This window comes from Dermacentor silvarum, chromosome 1 (assembly GCF_013339745.2).
Source record: "Dermacentor silvarum isolate Dsil-2018 chromosome 1, BIME_Dsil_1.4, whole genome shotgun sequence".
In the NCBI taxonomy this organism is placed as follows: Eukaryota; Metazoa; Arthropoda; class Arachnida; order Ixodida; family Ixodidae; genus Dermacentor; species Dermacentor silvarum.
In genome coordinates, this window is record NC_051154.1 from 408,667,635 (window position 1) to 408,691,284 (window position 23,650).

General features: G+C 45.6%; 1 protein-coding gene across 1 annotated transcript in view; it reads right to left on the reverse strand.

The window, feature by feature from the left end:
* Positions 1 to 1,282: 1,282 nt before the first annotated feature.
* The window catches only part of LOC119446964 (homeobox protein Nkx-3.2), a 164,336-nt gene continuing 141,968 nt past the window's right edge, over positions 1,283 to 23,650 (reverse strand). The window contains exon 3 of the mRNA XM_049660722.1: positions 1,283 to 1,537. Within this exon, the coding sequence (XP_049516679.1) occupies positions 1,301 to 1,537 (237 nt within the window). The 3' untranslated portion in view covers positions 1,283 to 1,300. The remainder of the gene's footprint in view (positions 1,538 to 23,650) is intronic.

Genomic DNA, 23,650 nt, shown 5'->3' on the forward strand with positions numbered 1-23,650 from the left:
TGGACAGTAAATAAACAAACGCAGCAGCCGTTCGGATGCGTTCGAACCGGTTCCAGGAAGCCTGCCACTGATTGATATTATCGCAACGGCAACAAACTGGAGGCAATTCTTGTGCTTGCACTTTTCCTAGTGTACTAAACAATAACAGTAAGAAGGTTCTGAGGCTATAATACACACATATTAGCATTCGCCAGGTACCCGCGCCAAGATCGTTCCCTTCCACCGAAGCTTAGGCCTACCGTACCTGCGTATGCGTGTACAGGCTATGGGCCCCGCTGGGCTCGGGAATAAACAAATCTAACTCGATAGTGTAGATTTCACACCAGTGTGAAACAATTTTTTTCGTGTCTACAGTGACAGCACAAGACCCGATGAGCGCCGATGTGTCGCAATATATGTATACGTATATGTGCTGTCGCCGCAAGATGCCGGCTGAACCGAAGCTTCTCTGACGGAGATATGTGACTACACAGACGCATCGATTGAAACGCATTGTTGAACTAAGGAAATGTTGCATTCAGTGTTAAAATACCAATCAGAAAGAAACATCAGTGTTGCGGCACTTTAACGCGTGCCATTCCATACCGACATTTTTTTTCCAGATAGAGGCGTAAGTTTTAGTTGAGGGGCCATAGCGCATCTACCATGTCTGTGCGAGACATGTCCGCGTGAAACTGAAACTGTGCCTGGGTGTTGACGTGGTGAAATATTCAGAAACCACACTGTAACGGCGTGACGTAGTGGTGAAGTACTGGGCTTGTGATCTCTAGGTCAGATGATTGAATCCTGGTGGTGGTCAGGTTTCTTTTCGTTTTTTATTGCATTAAAACGCCCTATGTTGCTTCCTTTATTTAAAAAAAAGACGTATACGGTAGCCAGGCACGGCGTTTTTCTCGCTCTAGGTCTGTTTTTCGCACCAGTACCCAGCGCCGTTCAGTAAACTGCGCTAGTTCAGCACTCCAGCATTCAACGCGCGGCATGGGCCCATAGTCCGGCATGGCACTGGACACTGGGTACTAGGTTTTGAAATAGGGTTATTACACCCTTGTAGCTCACACGTTAAGTGAGAGGGTGTCAGTAATAGACAGGTTTACACCCTTATAAAAGCCGTATTACACCCTTACAGCAATTACACATTTATAACAACCTTGCAACTCACACGCTTACACGTGTGAGTTATAGACGGAATAACACCCTTATTCACTTTTAAGGTTATAAATTATCTTACAGTGTACGTTGCTACCCTCTGCATTGTTCTACAAACGTTCCTACTCTCTCTTCGGAGCGCGAACAGCCAGATCTAGCACGCTGGGTAGCCTGGTCTCAAGGCTGCCTGCAGCCCCGGCAAGGGCACTGAGGGTAGCAGCATGGCTGGCCTCGGGCCGAGTTCTCCAGGTCGGTACAGGCGCTGGTCGTCTCGGACGAGAACCTTCACCTTCACTGTGCGGCACGTATCGCTGCTGGTGAACGTCGGCTCCTGGGCTCCTTGCTGGCGCCGCTTGGTCTTGTAGCGCCTGTTCTGGAACCAGATTTTCACCTACGAACACACGTGGTGGGCTCGCAATCAACAAACAAATCCTAGAAGCTCTTCACATGACGCTACGCGTGCAGACGGCAACCTAAGAGCCTGCAACGTCCAATCAAATTTAAAATCTAGCATGCAATCGAATGTTACTAAGTTGTTGGCTGTATAATTTCGAAATTAGCGATGAGCAATTCAATTCAATTAAATTTTTCTTCAATTGTGAGTAAGGCATTTTGAACAGCACTACCTTTTTGGGAACTGCATTTTGCTGATATAGTGGATCTTTCTGGGTGCAAATAAGATAAATTTATTTCCAGTTCCCTAAAAGTTCTGCTAGGAGAAGTTACGTACTGAAGGGAAAAATTATTGTCTCGGTTCAACGATAGCTACATTTGTGACAGGAATTCTCGGACATGCCTATAATTTAGGCTAAATAAAATCAAAACATACCAGCTATTTTCCGTAAACCAATCTCATTTCGTTGAGATCGTCCGGTATACCAGTGTAGCCCAAATTTTCTAAAAAGCTGTACAACATTCTTATCGGAACTATCGGAGCATTGTATTTCCTGCACCACAAGACATGTGAAATGGTTCAAAATAGCTTGCGTCAAACAGTGACGTCATGCAAAGCCAAATCTTATCAATTAATAACCTGCCCTTTGGTAGGAAGCCGTGATTCCAGGCTCCGAAAAGAAAGAATAGACGCCACGTCTAGAGATCTCTCTCTAATTGTTTGCTCCTTTGTTCCGAGAATGCCCTTCAATAAAAATGTAACAGGTTCGGGCATTGCAGTGTAAGGAAAGACATGAACTTAGAAGACTGACCGTTCGGGCTCGCTGCTTCTGATCCAATGTTATCAAGACCCGCTGGAACCGCGCCTCCCCTGTTTCTTTCTCATGCGTGAGTGAAGGAATTCTGGGGTTTTAGGTCCCAAAACACCAATTTGATTTTGAGGCATGCTTTAGTGAGGGACTCCGGATTAATTTTTACCACCTGGGGATCTTTAGTGTGCCCCCAATGCACGGCACACGGGTGCTTTTGCGTTTCGCCTCCATCAAAATGCGGCAGCCGCGGCTAGAATTCGTTCCCGCGCCCTTAGGCTTAGTACCACGACGCCATAGCCACTACGCCACCACGTTTCTTATGCGTTGTGCTTTGCCATTACATTACACATGCCGAGAACCAGTTTTCTTTCCCCTCCCCTTCTGCACCCTTCCGCATGAGGCTATACAAAAAAAATATATAGTTCATGCTCAACCACTAGATGTGTCGGCTTGGTGGTGTCAGAAATGCCCATGATAGCGCCACAGGAAACATGGAATGGACGTCAGAAAACCACCGGGTCTACTGCAACTGACAGAAAACGGCAGAACTGGGAGGTTTTCAAGCAAAGGCTGCACCTGTTTTTGACGGCTATCTCTGCAGAAAACCCACCCCTGAACGGAAGCGCTTGAGGCAGCGATCTTCTAGAGCATCGCAGGTGACGAAGCGCTTGAATTCTACAACAAATTCACCTTTGTGGTAAGTGAGCTCCAGCATGACTACCAGACGGTGGTGTGCAAATATGAATGAAGCTGCCTTGAGTGACGGAACGAGGTCTAGAAACACCGTGTGCTTCATGTGCGGGTCTATGGTGAGATGGGGCAATTTGAGCGGTTTGGATGCAACCGGCGAGCGCAAGCAAAGCTTGGAAATTTCGGGAACCTTGCAGAATACTTGATTAGGCACGAGATTGTATTAGGGACCACTGACAAGGCTATTGTAGGGAAACTGTTCCGGAACAAGAAATTCCAGAAAGCCGAAGACATTTGAAAAGCAGCCCAAGTAGCTAGAGCAAAATGCCGCGTGGCAATTTACTTCACCCGGCAGAATTTAAATTATGGTGCTTTACGTACCAAACCAACCATCTGATTATGAGGCACGCCGTTGGGAGACTCCGGATTTATTTAGTCCACTTGGGGTACTTTACCGTGCACCTAAATCTAAGTACACGGCTGTTTTCTGCATTTCGCCCTCATAGAAATGCAGCCGCCGTGGCCGGGATTTGATCGCGCGACCTCGTGCTTAGCAGTCCAATACCAACCCGGCGAAATGAAAGCGACGAAGAGCAAAAACGCCGGTGCATGCAACGTGGTAGGGTGCATGCGGCTATCGCAATGCCTAGCCTAAGAAAACTGCTAAGCATTCAAAGGAAGAATCAATTTTCGTCGTGCTGTAATAGCGCTCAAGTTCACGACAATCGGAAAGGTCAACAAGATAGCTTCGTAGACCTTGAAGTCCTCATCTGCGGTATCGGGACAACACCAGGAAAATAATCGACAGTACGCGGTAGAGCACTGCACGGGCCCAGGCTGGCCAGAAAGCGCAAGGCTAGCCTGCGAGCCGGGCTCAGGCCGGGTAAGCAATAACTCACTTGGGCCCGGGCCAAAGAACTTTAGGCCTAACATTTTTCGTTCCATAGCTCTTTGTGCGGTCCTTAACTTGTTCTCGAGCTCCTTTGTTAACCTCCAAATTTTTGCCCCATATGTTAGTATCTGTAGAATGTAATGATTGTACACTTTTCTTTTGAACGACAGTGGTAACCTCCCAGTCAGAATTTCGCAATGCCTGCCTTATGCACTACAACCCCATTTTATCCGCGAACATTGTTTAACTGTGCGAAAAAACGGACCACAGAGAGCATGGAACAAGGACGGGCGCAGACTTGCAACTAAAGTTTATTCCACACAGACCACATATAAGTACAACCCAGGCATACACTACTGCGCGTGCGCGAATAAATAAAAAAAACCTTGTTTATGCCAAACGCAACTTACCTATGCTCGTCAATAAACCTCACCTCACTGTTGTGCAGATAAACTGAGGTGCGCGCTGACACAATCTTGTCCCTTCTTTCTTATATGGTACGCCTCGAGTAGCTCTCTCGCTCGGCTATATCGGCAGCGACACAAAATATTTACTTTTTCATGATCGGCTTACACGGGCACGCCAAGCAGTGGACAGGAAGGTGCCCATTCGCTTTATTCCTAATTGACAATTCATGCTCACGCAAGCGTACATTTATGCACCTTCCTGTTTCGCCTAGGTAGACTTTCCCACATGATAGAGGTATCTGATACACTACTCCAACACTGCACTCTATGTGTGAATTGGTGTGCGTTCTGTGCTTCTTCTATGTGCCAATCTGTGCTTCTTCCTATGTGCGAGCATATGCCAGCGAGCTTGCCGGGAGCCTAGAACTCAACTCCATGTCGTTTCACAACCTTTTTGAAGTTGTTGGAAGTCTTGTGTACATATGGCACAACTTTACGTTTCTTATCTTTGCGCTCCCTTCAGTCTTCAGTAATATTCTTTGTAGTCATTATCTTCTTAAGCACTGCCTCCGCTACTGCTGAAATGACTGATTGCGGGAAACCTGCTTCTTCTAACATTACAATGGGCCTGTCAAAGCTTTCCTGTATTTTGTGTGTGCATGACTTTCTTAAGGCTAACATGAAACACTGGGTGGCTTTTGCCCGCTTCACCGCTCTCGAATGAGCCGAATCATAGGGCAACAATTTCTTTTGGGACCTTGGGTTACATTTCAGCACACATGGTTGTCACAGAAGGTTATAGCGTTCTCTAAAAACTGGATATTGCTATCCTTTGTTAGTTCATGGGTGAATGTCTTAAACCTTTGCCAAGGCGCTGAAAGATGTGTAGTACACCTGCGATGGCGTCGTCATATATGGAACTGGCTTGCTTCTTTAAAAGTACAAGAAAATCATCAACATAACGAAACACGGTAACAACCTGGTCACGATCGGTCCCTTCGTTTACCGATCTGTCAAATTCCGATAAGAAAACATTGCAGAAGATAGGAGCAGCGCAAGAGCCTATGCATATGCCTTGTTGCTGCACGTAAAAGTCTTCTTTAAACTAGACGAAGGTAGAGTTGATGTAAAATTCAAGCTACGCTAAAAACCTATCAACACTTAACCCGGCAGAATTCTGAAAAGACACTTCGGAAATGTATTGAGGTGAATGGCGAACAGCCTGAAACAATGCAACTTGAGGGACCGAATAAAACAAATCTTATGTCAATGGAAAGGGCATGACCAATGTTGTCATTCGGCTCTATGAACCTAGTAACAGCTTCTGAGTTCGTTGACTCAAATTGTCATGCTGTCTCTGTGGTCCGTTTTTCGCGCAGTTAGACAATGTTCGATAATATGTGCCAACTCGCCCAACAAGTTCTTCTAAACCAATTTTATTCTTCTGTAAATTTCCTTCTCATGATCAGGGCCCCCTGTTAGTAATTGTCCTAGATAAACGTAGTCGTTTACAGGCTCTAGAGGCTGATAGGTGATCCTGAAATCTTGTTCCCTTGCCATGCTATTCAACATTATCTTTGTCTTCTGCATACTAAGCTTCAACTCCACTTTTACACTTTCTCGGTTAAGGTCCTCAGTCATTTGTTGCAATTCGTCCTCATTGCTGCTGAACAAGACAATGTCATAAGCAAACCAAAGGTTGCTGAGTTTATTCGCCGTTGATCCTCACTCCTAACCCTTCCCAGTCTAAGAGCTTGAATACTTCTTCTAAGCATGCAGTGAATAGCATTGGACAGATTTGATAAGCAACTTTCTACTTTTTTTTGTGGAGAACCAAGGTAGCTGTGGAATCTTTGTAGATATTTCCCAAGATATTCACGTATGGCTCCTGTATTCCTTGATTACGCAATGCCTCTATCACTGCTGGTATCTTTACAGAATCAAATGCCTTTTCATAATCTATGAAAGCCATATGGAGAGGTTTGTTGCACTCCGCAGATTTCTCGATTACTTTATTGGTGAGATGGATGCGATCCATTGTAGAATATCCCTTTATGAAGCCAGCCTGTTCTCTTGGCTGGCTGAAGCCAAGTGTTGTCCTGATTCAATGGGAAATTATCTTGGTGAATATTTTATAGAATACTGAAAGCAAGCTAATGGGTCTATAATTCTTCAATTCTTTAACGTCTCCCTTCTTATGGATTAGTATAATGTTGGCGTTCTTCCAGCTTTCTGGCACACTTGAAGTCGTGAGGCATTGCTTATAAAGGGCCACAAGTGTTTCAAGCATAATATCTCCTCCACCTTTAATTAAGTCGACTGTTATTCCATCTTCTCGGGCTGCTTTCCCCCTGATAATGTCTTGCAAGGCCCTTCTAACTTCATCGATAATTATAGAAGGAGTCTCTGTATCCCACTCATCACTACTTCGATTGAAAGTAGCTTGGCTGCTCTGGGGACTGTACAGGTCAGTATACGATTCTCCCGCTGCTTTTACTTTGTCATCTAAATTACTGATGTTATTACCCGGCTTATCTTTCAGTGAATACATCTTGCCTTGTCCTCTGCCAAGTTTTCTTCTCACTGATTTTATGCTGCGTCCATATTTTACAGCTTCCTCAATCTTTTCCACGTTATAATTTCGAATATTCCTTACTTTCTTCTTGTTATTCAGTTTTGACAGTTCAGCGAATTTTATATGATTTCGTTAGTTTGACACTCATGCTTTGTCGTTTCTTCATTAGGTCCGGGCATAATATATGCAATTACGCAAGACGGAAGACTATTAACACTGCAGTTCTATGAAAATTTTAGGTCAGGGTGTCTCTCCTTTTCTGGGAAAGTCCTGGCAGGCAGGCCATGACACAGCAGCGATACGATGCGCAGAGTAGTGTACATTAACGGTGCTCTTCTGTCACAGAGAAAACGGTACCAGGGATCACCCGCACCTACTATACGCCCCACTTTTCAATGCGATTAGCTTTCTTTGCATACTTCTGGCACTATCTATCTATCTATCTATCTATGTATTTATCTATCTATCCATCTATCCTCCTACTCCATGTGACTCAAGTTGTCAACTAAATTGAGCCCCTACGTATGTCGTCGGTGTCCTGATGCATTTGTGGTCGCTCCATCATCGTCATATAGTGGTGGTCATCCAGTTATTGCAATCTTTCTAACTCTTCGTCACTTTCATCGGACTCAGTGATGTGTTGCTAGTCTTGAATTTGGTCCTTCGCTGCGACTCCCAACCTGAAAACGAACAGCTTTGGAAGCAGAGCCATTGGCGGAGCCCCGCAAGTGGACCCGCGAGTTCAGAAAGCCCCAAAACGAAGCGAAATTTTGTCAACTCACCTAGCGTCATTTCAAGACCATATGACGTAGAAGTTTCATCTTTGTGGTTTCTTAAACGGAAAAAGATGCGCCGGGCTATCACGACACGCATAACACCGATGTCAAGTCTGAACCAGCTTTGCTCTTCCCTTCTCCGCCGTGCGGCTATGCAAGAAAAACAACACAAAAACAGACTAGGGTTCTTCATGCTCAACCACATGTGCAGTCTGGATGAAACACTCTTGATACACATAGTTTCAGGCTATAACAAAAAGCGACTAGATCATAACAAACTTGTCGGGTATGACGCTGACTGAATGACGTTGGGATGCAGTTTCTTTGGATAAAATAAATGCCGCTCTTGTGACTGGGTAGTGACGAAGGAAACGCTGAGACCACGCATTGGATTTAATTTCCTCAGCCTCTGTAAAGATTTTAATCTGACCCAACTTGTTTTTCAACCAACCCGAATCACTGCTTCTGTCTCCAACATCCTTTATCTTGTGTTGACCACCACGCCTGACGTAGTTGGCCCTCTTACATACCTTCCTGGCATAAGTAATCATTGTTTTATTCACTTTACCGTCAAAGCATGGAGCTTATCTGACAAAAAGCATAAAATAATTCGCGATTACGGTCGGGCAGACGTAACATCGATAATAGCCGAAATGCAATCGTTCCACCTTCATTTAATGTGCGATTTCTTCAGGCGCACAGTTGAGGAAAAGTGGTGCCTCTATGAAAATAAACTGGGTTCTCTAATCCAATGTTTCATACGACAGCGAAAGATAATTTCTAACACACGGTCGCCCTGGTTTACTACTGCTCTAAAACGGCTTTCGAAAAAAAAGAAACGTTTATTGCGTAGTGATAAGCGAACCAATAACCAGAATCATTGGGCTGCCTATTTCGAAGTTACCATGCAGTACAATAACAACATCGAGCGGGCCAAGGGTCTCTTTTTTAACCCTACTTTGCCGAAAATGTTGCAAACTAACCCGCGCAAATTCTGGAATATTGTCAGTGGCTCGGACAATCACCTTATCCAACTTGGACGCAATGATACCACTTTAATCCCTCCTCCCCAATGCTGCTCAGTGTTGAACGATGCGTTTGTTTCTTTTTTCTGTAAAACCACGCCTGTTTCTTCCCCATGTTTTCGCGACCGAAACTTTCTTGCTATGGATCCCATAATCATTGATTCTATGGGAATCGCTAAACTCATTAGCAATCTTAAGGTTTCATCATCGTGTGGCTGTGATTCAATTACGTCAAAAATACTGAAAATAATGGAAGTGTACTCCTCTGTTGTCCTGTCCAATATTTTTGCTCTATCTTTAGAGTGCTCCACGATTCCCGGTGATTGGAAGGTAGGGAAGGTGGTCCCTATCCATAAGTCAGGTAATGTACATCTTCCCGATAATTACAGACCTATATCACTTACAAGCATCCCATGTAAGCTTCTTGAGCACGTTATTTATTCTCAGCTAATCGAATTTCTAGAAGACAACTCTTTCTTCACTAACTGGCAGCATGGTTTCGGGAAAATGTTTTCCCGTGAAACGCAGCTATTATCGTTTGCTAATGATCTCTTTATACATAATGACACCGGCTCTGCCACAGATTGTATATTCTGGGATTTCGCTAAAGGTTTTGATGGGGTGGCGCATGACTTACTTCTTCTTAAATTAAGCAAACTTTACATAGACATCAAGGTATTCCACCTGATTAAATAATTTCTTTTTGAGCGCACCCAGTTTGTCATTGCTAACTGTTCTTCTACACTTTCTTCTGTCTCATCCGGCGTTCCACAAGGATCTGTGTTGGGACCCTTGCTCTTTCTCATTTACATTAACGACCTCCCTGACTGCATCACATTTTCATCAATAAAGCTGTTTGCTGACGATTGCGTCCTCTATAAAAAACAAGCCCAACCATCTGATCAGCAGAAACTTCAAGATCTTAACCATTTGTCCTTATGGTGAAATAAATGGAGGATGTGTCTAAACATCACGGAATGCAAAAGCATGCAAATAACTAGACGGTGCCACACTACTGGTAGCGCGTATTTTCTTGACGGTATCCTACTAGATCATGTGGCCTCTTACAAGTACCTCGGCATCCACATCAGTTGCGATCTTTCTTGGCGCATACATGTTGTGTAGGAAGGAAGGAAGGAAGGAAGGAAAATAAGAGGCGAAAGGCAGAGAGGTTAACCAGGTTAAGTGTCCGGTTGGCTACTCTGCACGGGGGATGGGGTAATGGCAGAAAAGATTAGAAAACAAGAGAAGATTAAAAAAAGAAAAAAAAACAAGAAAAAAAAAACAAAAAAGACACATCAGTCCGCACAATTCTATAGTTTTTCACGAAGTCCTGTTTCTTTTAAAAAGCGTCTAGCGCTTTTAAAGCAGTTCGTTCCGACGTCGGCTGGGACCAGGGACCAAGAATTATGGCTTCCGTAAGGGGACGGCTGTCTATCTTGTCGAGCGTGGTTCTGAGGACTTTCCTTTGTGCAGTAAAACGACGACAATCACACAGAAGATGTGCTATCGTCTCTTTGCACCCGCAAGTTTCACAATCTGTACTTGTGGCCATTCCGATAACGTAGGAGTCTGCGTTGGTGAAAGCTACTCCAAGTCTTAGGCGACAAATGAGAGTTACCTCCCGTCGTGGTAAGCCATGTGTAAGGCAGAGCTTCAGATTAGGATCCAGGGAACAGAGGCGCTGGTTTTTAAAGTCCGTTGAACAGATTAGGATCCAGGGAACAGAGGCGCTGGTTTTTAAAGTCCGTTGAATTCCAGTGGGCTAATGTAAGCTCGCGAGCAAGCGCACGGAGCTTTCGTCCTGCGTCTGTTCTAGACATACATACAGCGACGCAATCGGTACTGGTATGTGAAGATCGAGCGGCTGCGTCCGCTTGCCCGTTTCCAAAGATACCACAGTGACTTGGCAGCCATTGAAAGACGATGTGATGTCCTTTGTCAGCTGCCTGGTGGTAAATTTCGCGCGCGTCCGCGACAAGTCGTTCGTGGGGTCCACGGCGTAGTGCAGAGAGCAAACGCTGGAGAGGCCTTGGAAACGCAGAAGATAGACCATTTCTGGGGCGGTTCCTGGTCGATAAATTTCATTGCTGCACACAGAGCTGTAAGTTCGACAGCCGTCGTCGATGTCAAGTGCGATGTCCGGAATTTTATTACTGTAGATTTTGCTGGGACAAATACTGCAGCGGAGAGGAGCCCGCGAATGCACGCAGAATTGCCGCGCGACTGGTCGCTGGAGGCACTTTGCGTGTATTCGCGGGCTTCTTGCACGCTCGGAAAAACACTTTTATGCAGCACGTACTGAGCAACAGAAAGCTGCATCGGGAGTTTTTCATGTTGCTCTATAATTTTATCATTGACGCTTTAACAATTAGGGCAGTACTTCTCGAGTTAGCTAATTAATGACAATTAGCCAATGAAAACTCAGCAACGCAAAAATTACTGGCGGCTACTCCACTGCACTCGAAACAATACGCACTAGGTTTTCTTCGCGTAACGCCGTTCCTCTTTTTTACATCGTGCTGCGTGATACCTGGGACACCCTCTCTCTCTCTCTCTCTCTCTCTATATATATATATATATATATATATATATATACCTGCTTTTTATGACAGAATTCTGTATTAATAAAACACAAAAAGCGTGATTTATTTCATGTGTGGTTAATTCTGGCGTCCGGCACTGTTTGGACAAGGGTGAACTTACGTGCGATATATCTAATAAATTCTTTAAGTGATAACTGTCCCCTCATTCGGATTTTCAGGAGGCCATAGCTTAGCATGCAGGTGCGATGTTCGCATGGTCTGCCGAGTTCTCCAAATACATGCCTACTCCTTTTGGAAAGTCCATTTTAAAGAAATCAAAGTTGTCGCACACACCCGTGCTAAGCTTTTTCAACGGCCACTGACCAAGCAACGAAGCACAGTGCAGAGAATTGAAGGCTGCTGCCTGGTAGAATCTTCGGAGATTTATCAGTGAGAACGCACATATTGGGCAAACAATGAATGACAACTTCAAACGAACGGGTTAACAAGGTCTCCAAAGGAAGAATACATATCACCAACTATACAGACGCATACATATAGACATACCATATACACATAGAATCCATATTACAACGATGCACAAAATTAAAAACCCGCACTTTTTCTTCAACTTCGGGTCATACACAATAATTTTTTTCAGTTATATACTGGACGGTGCGCCATCATATCAAACAATACGTGGCCAAATTCACTCCCAATTTCACAACTAGTTTTCACTGCGATCATTCCGTGTGGCCAAGGCGGTTTGGGCCGAACCATATTAAAACGCAGATTTCCAGCTTCACTAGTGAGAGGTTAATGATTTAAATCGTGCTTTTTTAGGAACAGGCTTACACCGACATTTGTTATCTTCTTGCTTTTCATGGGTTTGGATAGATGCAAGGAAAAAGGGAGAGAACGAGAGACATCCTAAACTAGTGGCACTGAGACGTGCTCCTGCAAGGGCTCTCGACGTAAAAAATGCACCGACAGAGAGAGTCTCAGAAGTCAGAAGCTTCCAGAAAATTTTGTTTCATGGCAAAATTAGGAAACAGACACCGACGCAGCTGAATTTTTTTCCCTAACGGACGTTTCGGCCCCCACACGTACGGGAGCATTCATTACATTTTTCTTTGTATTTATTTATTTTTGCCTTGCTTTTTTAGCCTTTTAGCCTTGTTCACAAACCTGAACAAGGCTCCCGTGCGGGGGCCAAATGACAGTTCGCAAAAAAAATGTTCGCCTTGGTGGGCCTTGGTGTTTTCTGTTCGCCTTGGTGTTTTTGCCAGACGAGATTTCGTCAGATCCACGACTTGATGTTTGTGAACAAGGCTCCGGTGTGGGGGCCGAAACGTCAGTTAGGAAAAAGTTACGAGCCAATCCACAGAGTGAAGATGAATGGTCAGTGAAGCTGTTTAGCACATGACACAGAGGTGCGACAGAATGGGGAGGCCGCGTATAGACAGATACGATCGTAGCAGATCTGAGGCGTTGTATCTTCCAGTGAACGCGTCGACCGAGTACATCCACGGCAGTCCTTGCTCGGGGGCGGCAGTGCCTATTGCCCTTGGACCCTTTCTGCACTATCATCAGGATCGGTTCACATTTTTGCACACGCACAGGAAAAATGCATCGAAGCCTGGCCATAAATAGCTCCGCTGTAAAAAAAAAATTGCACCGTGGTCGGCGTCTGTTTCTTGTTTACGCCATGATTCCCCTCGACCAGACGAGATTTTGGTATATGCTTGACTTCAGAATTTTGTTTCGTTTGTTGAGGGAAGGGAGCTCCCTTTAACTAGTCAAAGGAATCGCAGGCATCACGGGTGGTGGGAGGGGAGAAAACGGGGAAGGGGGGGGGGAGGTGATCGGAACAGCTTTGAGTGTGGGGGAATGCCCCCACTGGTTTAGAACCTATAGTGGGGGCGACTGCCCCCACAGCCACCCCGGTTCCGGAGCCCCTGTCGATAACCTAAACTCTGACATTTTTCTCGGGGGCTTATGGTGTGCGGCGCGCGGCTCATTCACTGTTTATTCAAATTTTTCACGGAAGAAATGAATGTGTCGGAATACTGAGCGCAATTATTCTTGTGAAACTATCTCTTGAAGTGTACATCAAGAAAGCATTTTGGGACCGATGGTCTTCAATATCTATGTAAATGATATTGTTAATAATAATGACGACACCTTGTGCCTGCTTTGCCCAGATGAAGCTAGCTTCTTCGTTTCTAGAAAACATGCCAGTGAAACTGTTGCCGAAGCGCCGAGTGTGCTTTCTGATGTGATGGAATGCTCCACTGCTAATTGGCTACGTATAAATGCGAAAAAAAAACAACAATAGCCGTGCTGTTCAGATGCAGACGCACCGAGGCTAAGATAAACTATCCAATAACACTTGAAGGCATACCCGTTGAGTCAGCTGATAGACATAAAATTTGGGGTGTAACTTTTTTTGCTGATATCACATGAACATGTCACATAAAAGAATTGACCAAATCTTACCGCGTGAAGCTGGCGTTCTGTCACAATAGAGACACACAAAAAATGTTAAGCTGCAGATTTACCATGGGCTATCCATATAAGGTATTGTTTCCATGTCTGGGGCAGCACAAAGTTACGTAACAAAAATGCCATTCTTCTATTACAAAAAAAGAGTACTGCATATCGCGAACGTCCCGATTAGTAACTCTATACACACGTTGTTTTCTAGTTATAAAATAAGTAGTATAAAGCATATACGCTTAATTATTGCTTACCTTATTCTTACTTCTTTGCTAAGAAACAGTTTAGAGTGCTTAATAAAACATTATCTGAAATACCCATTCTTTAGGAAAATGTTCTCTTGCGAAACACAGCTCCTATCGTTTACTACTGACCTTTCTTCTTATGCCGACCTTGGAATTGAAACTGACTATCTTGATTACCCTATTGCCTTTGACACTTTCTCACACGACTTACTCATTTGGAAGCTTTCTCAGCTAAAGATTTATCCGCTGGTACTTAATTTAATAAAGGAGTGTCTTTTCAACCGAGCCGAATATTTTTATTCTTATTTATTTATTTACAATACTGCCAGTCTCTACTGAGACCATAGCAGGTGGGCACTATGTATATGCACAGATGGAAAGAACGCTTATCTCGTTAAGGATCAAGCAATACATGTATAACATGTATTGCATATATATGTGTAACATGTGTAATATATAAAATGTATAACATCAACTTCATACTTTACACATAGGCAATTTACACTACATAATATATGCAACAAATACAAGTACATGCTAATTTTCAAGATAGAATAAAATGACAATTTAAGCATTCTACGCTGCATACACGACTACTTACACAGGGTAAAATTACATGCTGGTTTGCATGATCGAATAATAGAACCAGCAATTTCAACCTGCTAGGCAATTTTTTTTAATTTTTAATTCAAACTCAGACAGTGACTCAGCGTTAGTGATGAGAGGCTTTAACATATTCCATTCACGAATGGCAACCAGAAAAAAAAGAATATTTAAACACATCATTATTACATTTATACTCTACTAAAGTATTTGTATGTTTGTGTCTCGTAGGTCGTGTTTGTTAATAAGAAATGTAATTTAAGATGTGAATTTTGAAATAATTATGCAGGAGTTGATAAATAAGTTTTCAACGTGCCTGTTTCGCTCGTGCTTCTAGGGTAAGGAGCCCATAAATAGCTAGAACGTTACTGGGACAGTCTTTCCGTTTAAGATTGTTATGGATGAATCGAATGGCCTTCCTTTGTATTGTTATTTATGTTAGTCTGGGTTTGAGGAAACCATACAGTATTTCCGTATTCGAGGATTGGCCTAACGAATGTTTTGTATGCTAGGATTTTTGTTGACAAGGGTGCCAGTTGAAGTGATCTGCGAAGAAAAAGTGACTTTTGCGTAGCAGATGAAGTAATGTGGTCGCAATATGTTACCGTTATTGATCATTCATCTTCTCCTTCTGCTGTAACTTCTGTGTCCACCAAGGATCAGTGCTGGGTCCATTATTTTTTCTTATATATATTTTCTTCTCACTTCCCCTCAGTGCATTTCTTCTTGCGTTGACCACAGACACAAAGTAGCTGTTCCATATTGTCGTACCAATGCGTATAGCTACTGTTTTATTCCAAGAACTTGCAGCGACTGGAACCCCCTTTCCAGCACCGTAGCTGCCGTTCAAGACACTTCCAACTTCAAAGAAGCTTTAGAGAATGCACTTCAGCCTGTGTATATTGTTAAGATTTTTTTTCGCATTTTTTTTTCGTACACAGCAATGCACCGGCGTACATCAATGTAATTATTTGTATTGCTAATCAAAAGCGTAATGTTGCACCATTTACCACTTCGCTTGTGTTCGATGTTTGCTGCCCTTCCAAGAATGCCTTACGACTCTTTTTTGCAATTGCCGCAAGGGTCGTGGAAGTATCTGAAAATAAATAAGTAAACAGTGGCTCACGCACCCGCAGCGCCGACAGGTGGCTTGTTTCGCGTTGGCGCATGGGCTATTTTCTGCAATCTCTAATGTTTAAATAGTCATATTTGCTCAAAAATGGGAACAAAGACGGTGGCTTCGCTACATACAGCAGAAGACAAATGCGGGAATATTTTTAACTCTTCGTTAATGTTCTTATTAACACGGAAGTGGTTTATGGTGGGCTTCACCAAGAATTCTCGCGTGTACGAACATCGCGGAAACGAAACCACGAACAGAGCAGGCGAGTTTTCTAGCACCCCGTGAGATGGTGGCTATTGGCCATCCTTTGAGCTTTGTGTTCTAACGGTCTGCGGTAACGAAGCAGTTTCGCCACATGGATTCTCCTCCGCATCGGATTGCCTATGGCGCTTGACTATCGCCTACTGCTTCCCTTACAATGGCGCTAAATGACAGTGCTGCTGCGTTAAGCGCAGCAGAAAGGCAGTGAGGTCTACAGGTGAATTTCAGAAAACTGACTTCGTTGGACACGCCAGCGGGAAGCACAACGAATTCGCACGTACTGGGCGCGTACTACGAACTGTGCAGCACGTCAAAGGATGGCATGCAAGCCCAAACGCAAAATACACCGTGCAAATTTACGGTTTTGTATGAACGTCCAACAAAGCTGCCACTAGTTCTATGGAGACTCCTTTCACTTTCATGTTATGACCGAATTGTATTAAAAAGGGATAAACCAATTTGTTGTACCCTTTCATAGCCTTCCCGATGGCATACTCAAGGGACATTGCCTAGAAACCCTAACCTAAAAGTTGCTCATGTGTTCTCAAATTGTTTGCTTCAAGTCCCTAAAGCAACCTTGCATTGCAATGCAACCACTGAGATTTATTTCCCTCTCTAGAGGGCGCGTCGCATGCTGCTGTTTGTCGAAGCCGATAATAAAGTACAATAAAGAGAGAAATTTATCTACAGAAAGGCAGAGCGGTCAGCCTGAGCTATAATTTACTCTGGCTCTACACTGGGGAAGAGGAACGGGGAGGAAAAGGGCTAATGAATGATAATGATGATATCAGGAAGAGGCAACTAATCAGGACTGCGCCTTTTCCGCTCGCGTTTGATTCTCGCTTCTAGTGTTGTAATTGAAGTTGTGAAAGTCCGGGCGCACATGAATGACATGTGAAACCGGAGGACAAACGTGATAGCGGCAAGTTTAACGAGAAGACTTGGTTTCGTGCGCTGCTTCCTTTCGTTCGCCAGAGAACGATAGGGCGTTGCGTGGGTTTTCTCTCGCTCGCATTACGTGCACGGCCTTGTTCTCGCTCTTCTGGCGAGTCTGAATGTTCAAGACTTGACTGTTCAGAGACTGCAAGACTATTCTAGGAGCACTGGCTGCAAATTACAGTGCAATCAACCCTGCAAGTGCGCGGCTATTCACACTAATGCGGTCTCTCAATACCAGAGCCAAAAATGAAGAAACGCAACGTCAATTAGCGCCAAAGGAAAGTGGAAGAGACGAACGGCACATGCGATTGAATAGCACGGCATGTGCTTAAAAAGCAACACAGCGGAGGATTTGTCTATTACCGCGTTTGCACTGTTGTGAAAATTGAAAGTATAGCACCGACACTGTATCACTCTTCCACATTTAGTGGTATGTAGGGTAATTCACGCACTTCCCACAGGCTACCTATCTGTGCCTCTCATTGCTTCGCTACCAGCTTTGGTCACTAGATAGCCCATGGTTTATTGGCTTCGGGAGACCGTGCTGAGGGAACAGGGTTCGAACCCAAACATTGGCCCAACTTGGGCATGTGACACAGGGCATGTAAGCCTGCTTAAATCGCAGAGTTCCATAAGCGAATCGAATCGCATGTCCAATACATTTAGAATAGTTTTGGAATAATGAACAGCAGTTTGGATAGAACCAGAGCCCTTGACACATCGATGCACCGTCCGCGTCTCACTACAGCGTATACAAAACACTTTCTGCGAAACATTTCAAGAGCTGATTGTCCGGAATGCACTTGTGGTCACGCGGATAAGGATATACGTCTTCTGCTACCAGCCGCGGTGGCTTAGCGGCTGTGGGGTTGCGTTGCTAAGCACGAGGTCGCGGGATCGAATCCCGGCCGCGGCGGCCACTTTTTGATGGGGGGCGAAATGGAAAAAGGCCAGTGTCCCGTGCATTGAGTGCACGTTAAAAAAAATAAAGTGGTCAAAATTAGTCCGGAGCCCCTCACTACGGCGTGCCTCATAACCACATAGTGGTTTTGACACGTAAAACTACAAAATTTAATTGAATTTTTTAACATCTGCTAGAATGTCCGTGACACGAGACACACAGACAACGTTTAGCTCGTGGTTTAATAGCATTGGACCGCAGGCCCTTTAGACTCAGGAAGGCCTTAGGTCCATGGCCAACATACGCATTGCAAAGCTCAGCGTTACTGGCCCTCCAAAGATTTCTAGAAGCGAGCAATATTCTCGGAAACTATTGAGTAGAATGTTAATACATTTGTTTGTAGGTTGTATAGCTGTTATTATTCTGTATAGTGTTGCATAGTGTTATAACTGTATAACGAAATTCTAAATTGTTATATAGTGTCACATGTGTTCCTTTTGTCGTTGTGTTTGTGCCCCCCCACCCCCACCCTCCGTATGTAAGACCATCGGTTGCGAGGGCCTTTAGGGGAATTTTGTATAAACAAATAATTATAAATTTGTGATGAGCTCACTCTATGTGATAAATTTGACTTTGGCCCATTCAGTGCATGGATTCATGTGCCTTCGTGTGGATCTAATCCGTGTTTTCTCATGTTCCCCGAGTTTAGTATCATAAGAAGCCAACAAACAATGACACCAAGGACAACATAGGGGAAATTACTTGTACTTACTAATTGACTAAAATATGATAAATTATTGTAAACAAAAATGGATGAAAAAACAACTGTCTGCAGGTGGGGAACTAACCCACGTCTTCGCATTACGCGTACGATGCTCTTACCATTGAGCTACCACGGAGCCGCTTTTCCGTCCACTTTCTGGGGTATTTATGTTTTACAACTAGAACTAACTCTGGGAGTGTTAGCCAGCGCCACCACTCACAAACCATGGCGACAGATGTGGAACAACCTAACCTAGCCGAACCTAAGCTCGACAGAACCGGAAAAAGAGGGAACTGAACCGGTAAAGAGAGAACTTGAACAATTCGTCGAAACTAGGGAGGAAAACCTACTAGACACATACGAACACAAAAGTGTTGGTGCTGCAGATCCACCTAAGAAAACTACTATGACCTCTACAGCACATAGCTCCCCCAATAGTGCTAAGAGCGAGCATCCATAGCACTGCAGCAACGTATTAGACATATCACATAGTTTAAACCCCGATGAAGTTGATCTCCTCAAACGTGGTCTAACGTTTTGTCCCACGAACAACACAGTAAATAAGTATGAACTCCACAAAGACATAACATAGTTTTCAAGACGTATGCGCATCAAGGAATTTTTTTTCGATAGGCCAAACGTAGGAAAACATGATAAAGACTCTCTGAGGCCACCTAGCACGTGGAAACCGGAAGCCAAGCAGTGCCCAGACCTTGACTTATACATAAAACCAATCTCAAAGGAAAATCTAGAGTCAACGTGGCATTGCCGCAAGCGCAAACATTTGTCCCCCGCTGAACACAAAATTCTTAAAGAACTTGCGGAAAGCAATGATATTGTAATAAGACTAGCAGACAAAGGTGACACTATCGTAATCTGGCCCATAGAAAAGCACAAAAATGAGGCCTTAAAACTACTGAGCCACAACGCCGATGACACAAAACTCGACTCTAACCCAACTTCGGTTTACAGCAACCTTGTCAAAATTACAATAGCGCAGCTGCTATCCCAGGAACTAATCACCCAGTCTGAATATCGCTTCATGATGCCGAATAACAAAGAAGCCGGCCGCTTCTACCTTCTTCCTAAAATACATAAGGTTCCCGTACAAGAAATATTTAAAGCAGAAATCCCAGGCAGGCCTACCTAACACTTCTACATCCTGCACTGTGCTGGGATTGGCAAAGAGTATGAAATCTATTTCTTTTCTTGTTTCTCCATTAGGGCCTTTCCAGGTCCACTTCCTGTTGCTACGCTTCCTGAAGAAGGTATTCTTATTCGTAGCCTATTCCTTTCCGTGAATTCTACCAACATCTCTCCTCTAGTGTTCCTAGAATTGATGCCGAATTGCCAATTGCTTGCTCACCAGCCTGCTTTTTCTCCAGATGTGCATTGAAGTCGTCCATGACTATAGTATACTGACATTAATGCTGTAGAATTCGTCAATATTGCCTGCTGTGTCCTTATGAATTAGAAGTCCTACCCCATATGCTCTCCTATCTGGAAGACCTCTGTAGCAGAGGACGTGGCCGTTAGTCAGCACTGTATAAGCCTCATAGGTCTTCTAACTTCACTAAGGCCAATAATATTCTAAGCAATTCCTGATAATTCCTCAGTCAGCCCTGCTAAGCTAGCCTCACTCGAGAGAATTCGCGTGTGGAACGTTGCCAGGTTCATTTTCCTGTAGCGGCCTGTCCGGACCCAGATTCTTAGCAGCCTCTGCCGCGTCGCAGGTCTGACCGCCGTCTTGGTCAGGTGCTCCACAGCCGCTGGGGACTGAGGGCCATGGGTTCATTGCAGGGGTCATGAGGGAGGTAGTGGTCGAATACTGCACCCGGGAGGCCAGTTCGTGTTTCGGTGAGGGAGTGCCTTTGTTGAAGCTCAGTGGGCCTTCCTAATTTGGCTGCACCTGGACTAGAACAGCCCCACTAGCTCTCGGCAACTATTTTTTGCCTGTGTCAGGCGTCACTCCAAGCCTGAAAATGTAGTGGACTGGAGGAGGATTCAAACCTACGACCTTCTGATTAGAGGCCTGGTGTTTTACCTCTGCTCAACGCCATCGCCAGCTACAGGAAGTAAGTATAGGAAAAGAATCTTCGCAGCAGTTTATGCAGCTGATGACATGACTAACCTACAGCTATAGGAAGTAAGGTTAGTCACTTCATCAGCTGCATAAAGTTCTGTGAAGATTTGCTTACTAAATAAATTAGCGACGACGTTGTCAAGCACGCACAGGCAAACAAGAACATTAATTCACTCGATGACCGCGGACACTCGCTGTCAGAACGCTGGCGTGATGAAGAGCGGCAGCAGCGGCGAATGAATTCTCCTTCGTGCCACCTCTCGCTTCAATGCGTACAGGCGCGAGAGAACACAGCGCACACGATGCCATTATCTAGCTCAGGTCGGCTAGCCTTCGAATCCAGCGCAGATTGCCTGCAAAATAGGAGGCGCACGGCCGCCGCTGCTGGAGTATAAAAGCAGAGGCGCACTTACCTACCCCCTCCCTTCTCCCTTGCGCACCCTCCCTGCCTTCGTCCCTTTCGAGCGCGAAAAGACACCGCCGATCAAGCCGGCCACCATCCTTCTCGGCTTACCCTGGCAAGCTTTCGTTCGCAACTAGATCATACGGCGCGCGGCCACGATGCTATCGCACTGGGACCTTATATGGAACATTACGGCGACGCCGACGATGGAAATTTGCCTGGAATGTCCGTATAATTGCTATCCCAATAAAAATATTAGTGGTTACAAGTTTCTAACGAAGCGTTTCAAGCATGTAGGACCACAACGGGGGCTCGAAAAAGTTGCAATTATTCAATATAACTGTTTCTTCGGTTGGCGCACCCTGTTACCAGACTGCTACCATCCACGAGATCCGTTATTTGCGAGAATAAAGATAGAGAATCGGCTTGTGCTGGTAAGTACGACTACCTTGGCAGACAGACAGACAGACAGACAAAGAACTTTTATTCAGGTCCTGAGGAACTGCGTTGGGACGCCCCATTTCAGAGGGAGTCGGTAGCAGTCGCCGGCCGCTCCCACGCAGGGACCGGAAGACCATGGCCCTCCACCCTCTCGCAGGCCCTCTGGACAGCCCGAAGTTGAACCGAGAGGTCGCCACTTTTAAGGGCTTCCTCCCACTCCTCTTCTTTGTGGAACTCTGTGTCGCATAACGCAGGACATTGCCAGAGAATATGAGCTAATGAGCAGTACGCCTCTCCGCAGTCCTGACATTGCGGTTCGATGTTGGGCGAGGAGTGGCTAAATCTGCCCCTCGAAGGGAAACACCCCGTTTGGAGCATCCTAAAGGCCGTCGATTGCGATCGAGTGAGTCTAGGGTGAGGAAGTGGAAAAGCTCTCCGAGAAAGATGATAATGAGTCAAGATCTCGTGGAAAGTCAGGAGCGAGTCCCTGTACCTCCCGGCGTCCCCGCATTCGAATCCGCCGGGACCGCCGTGATGAGCGAAACCTCGCGCACGGTCATGGGCAAATTCATTGGCGTTGGGAACATCGGGATGTAGTACGTTGGCCCCCATGTGGGCCGGGAACCATTTTATGGTGTGAAACCCGGCAGCCCCCTTGCTGCCGAGATGGCCGCTGCTTCCCGCGAGATCGAGCCCGAAGCGAAAGCCCTAGCTGCGGACCGCGAGTCCGTGAATATATTTGGACGCGACGGGTCCTTCATTGCTATAGCGACGGCCATTTGCTGAGCCACCGTTGCCGAAACATTTCGAACCGAGGCAGAACATAGGAGTTTCCCAGTATGGTCGACAGAAACCACTGCGAAGCAATCGGAACGCCCGTACTGGGCTGCATCGACAAAGACTCCGAGATCCCGACTATCTGCAACCGCTTTTAATAAAGAACGGGCCCGAGCTATGCGGCGCCCTACATTGTATTGCGGGTGGACATTTCTTGGAAGTAGAGCTACCGTAAACGTACCTCTGACTGAGGACGGTAGAGTCACTTTACGTTCGTTAGTCTCCGTAAGACCGCAGCCTATGGATTCCAGGATGCGCGTACCAGCCCGCGAGGACGATAGACGCACGACCTGAGCCATCTGCGGGGCCTCGATCACCTCCGAGAGGGAGTTATGCATGCCTAATTATATGAGCTTCTCGGTGCTGGTGGTGATAGGCAAGCCTAGAACTCGCCTCATACTTTTGCACATTAGTGCATTGATTTTTGCCTCTTCCCTTTTGGGTCAGTAGAGCGCCGAAGCGACGTAATTAATGTGGCTCATGAGAAACGCATGGTAGAGCCGAAGGAGGTTGCTCTCGCTCAGCCCTCCCCTGCGGTTCGAGACCCTGAGTATGACCCTAAGCATGTTCTCCGTTTTGGAGGTGATACGGGCTATAGTCGGTGAGTTGCCCCCCTTGGACTCCAGTAGGAGTCCGAGGATCCTGATGGAGTCTACCCTGGGGATCATCAGCCCATCCCATGTGTATAGAGCTATGGGAATCTGCTCTAAAGGAGTGAAGTTCCTCACCCCTTTGTCGGGTGGATCTGTACAGTGATAACTCGGACATAGCCGGTGACAGCCTCAGGCCCGAACCGACAAGAAAGTTCTCCGTGATGTCTAGTGCTAGATGAGGCGCCTGCTCTACACCGGCGTCGGACCCTCCCATGCACCACACGGTGATATCGTCCGCGTAGAGAGCATGGTTAGTCCCGCGCACCATGGCGAGTCGCTCCGAGAGGCCCTTCATGGCAATATCGAAGAGTAGCGGAGATATCACTGCCCCCTGTGGGGTGCCTCTCTCTCCCAAGGTAAATTCCTCAGATTTGACTTGACCGATCTTTATGGTAGCCCTGCGATCCCTGAGAAAGGAGCTAACGTACGCGTGGAAACGTTGTCCCAGAGAGAGAGAATAAACATCTTTAATGTATAAATGCAGCTTGGGAGAGGCGTCCTCATTCCAGGATGCCTTGAGCTCGGGCCGCGTCCTGGGCCCTCGCAATCAGCCGTTGCTGATCTTCGAGGTCGGAGCTGGCCAAGGCTCTCTCCCAAAGCTCGTAGGTGTGGTAGGGGTTCGGAGGATTGAGTGGTGCCTCTCTGCAGCCCCCTACTA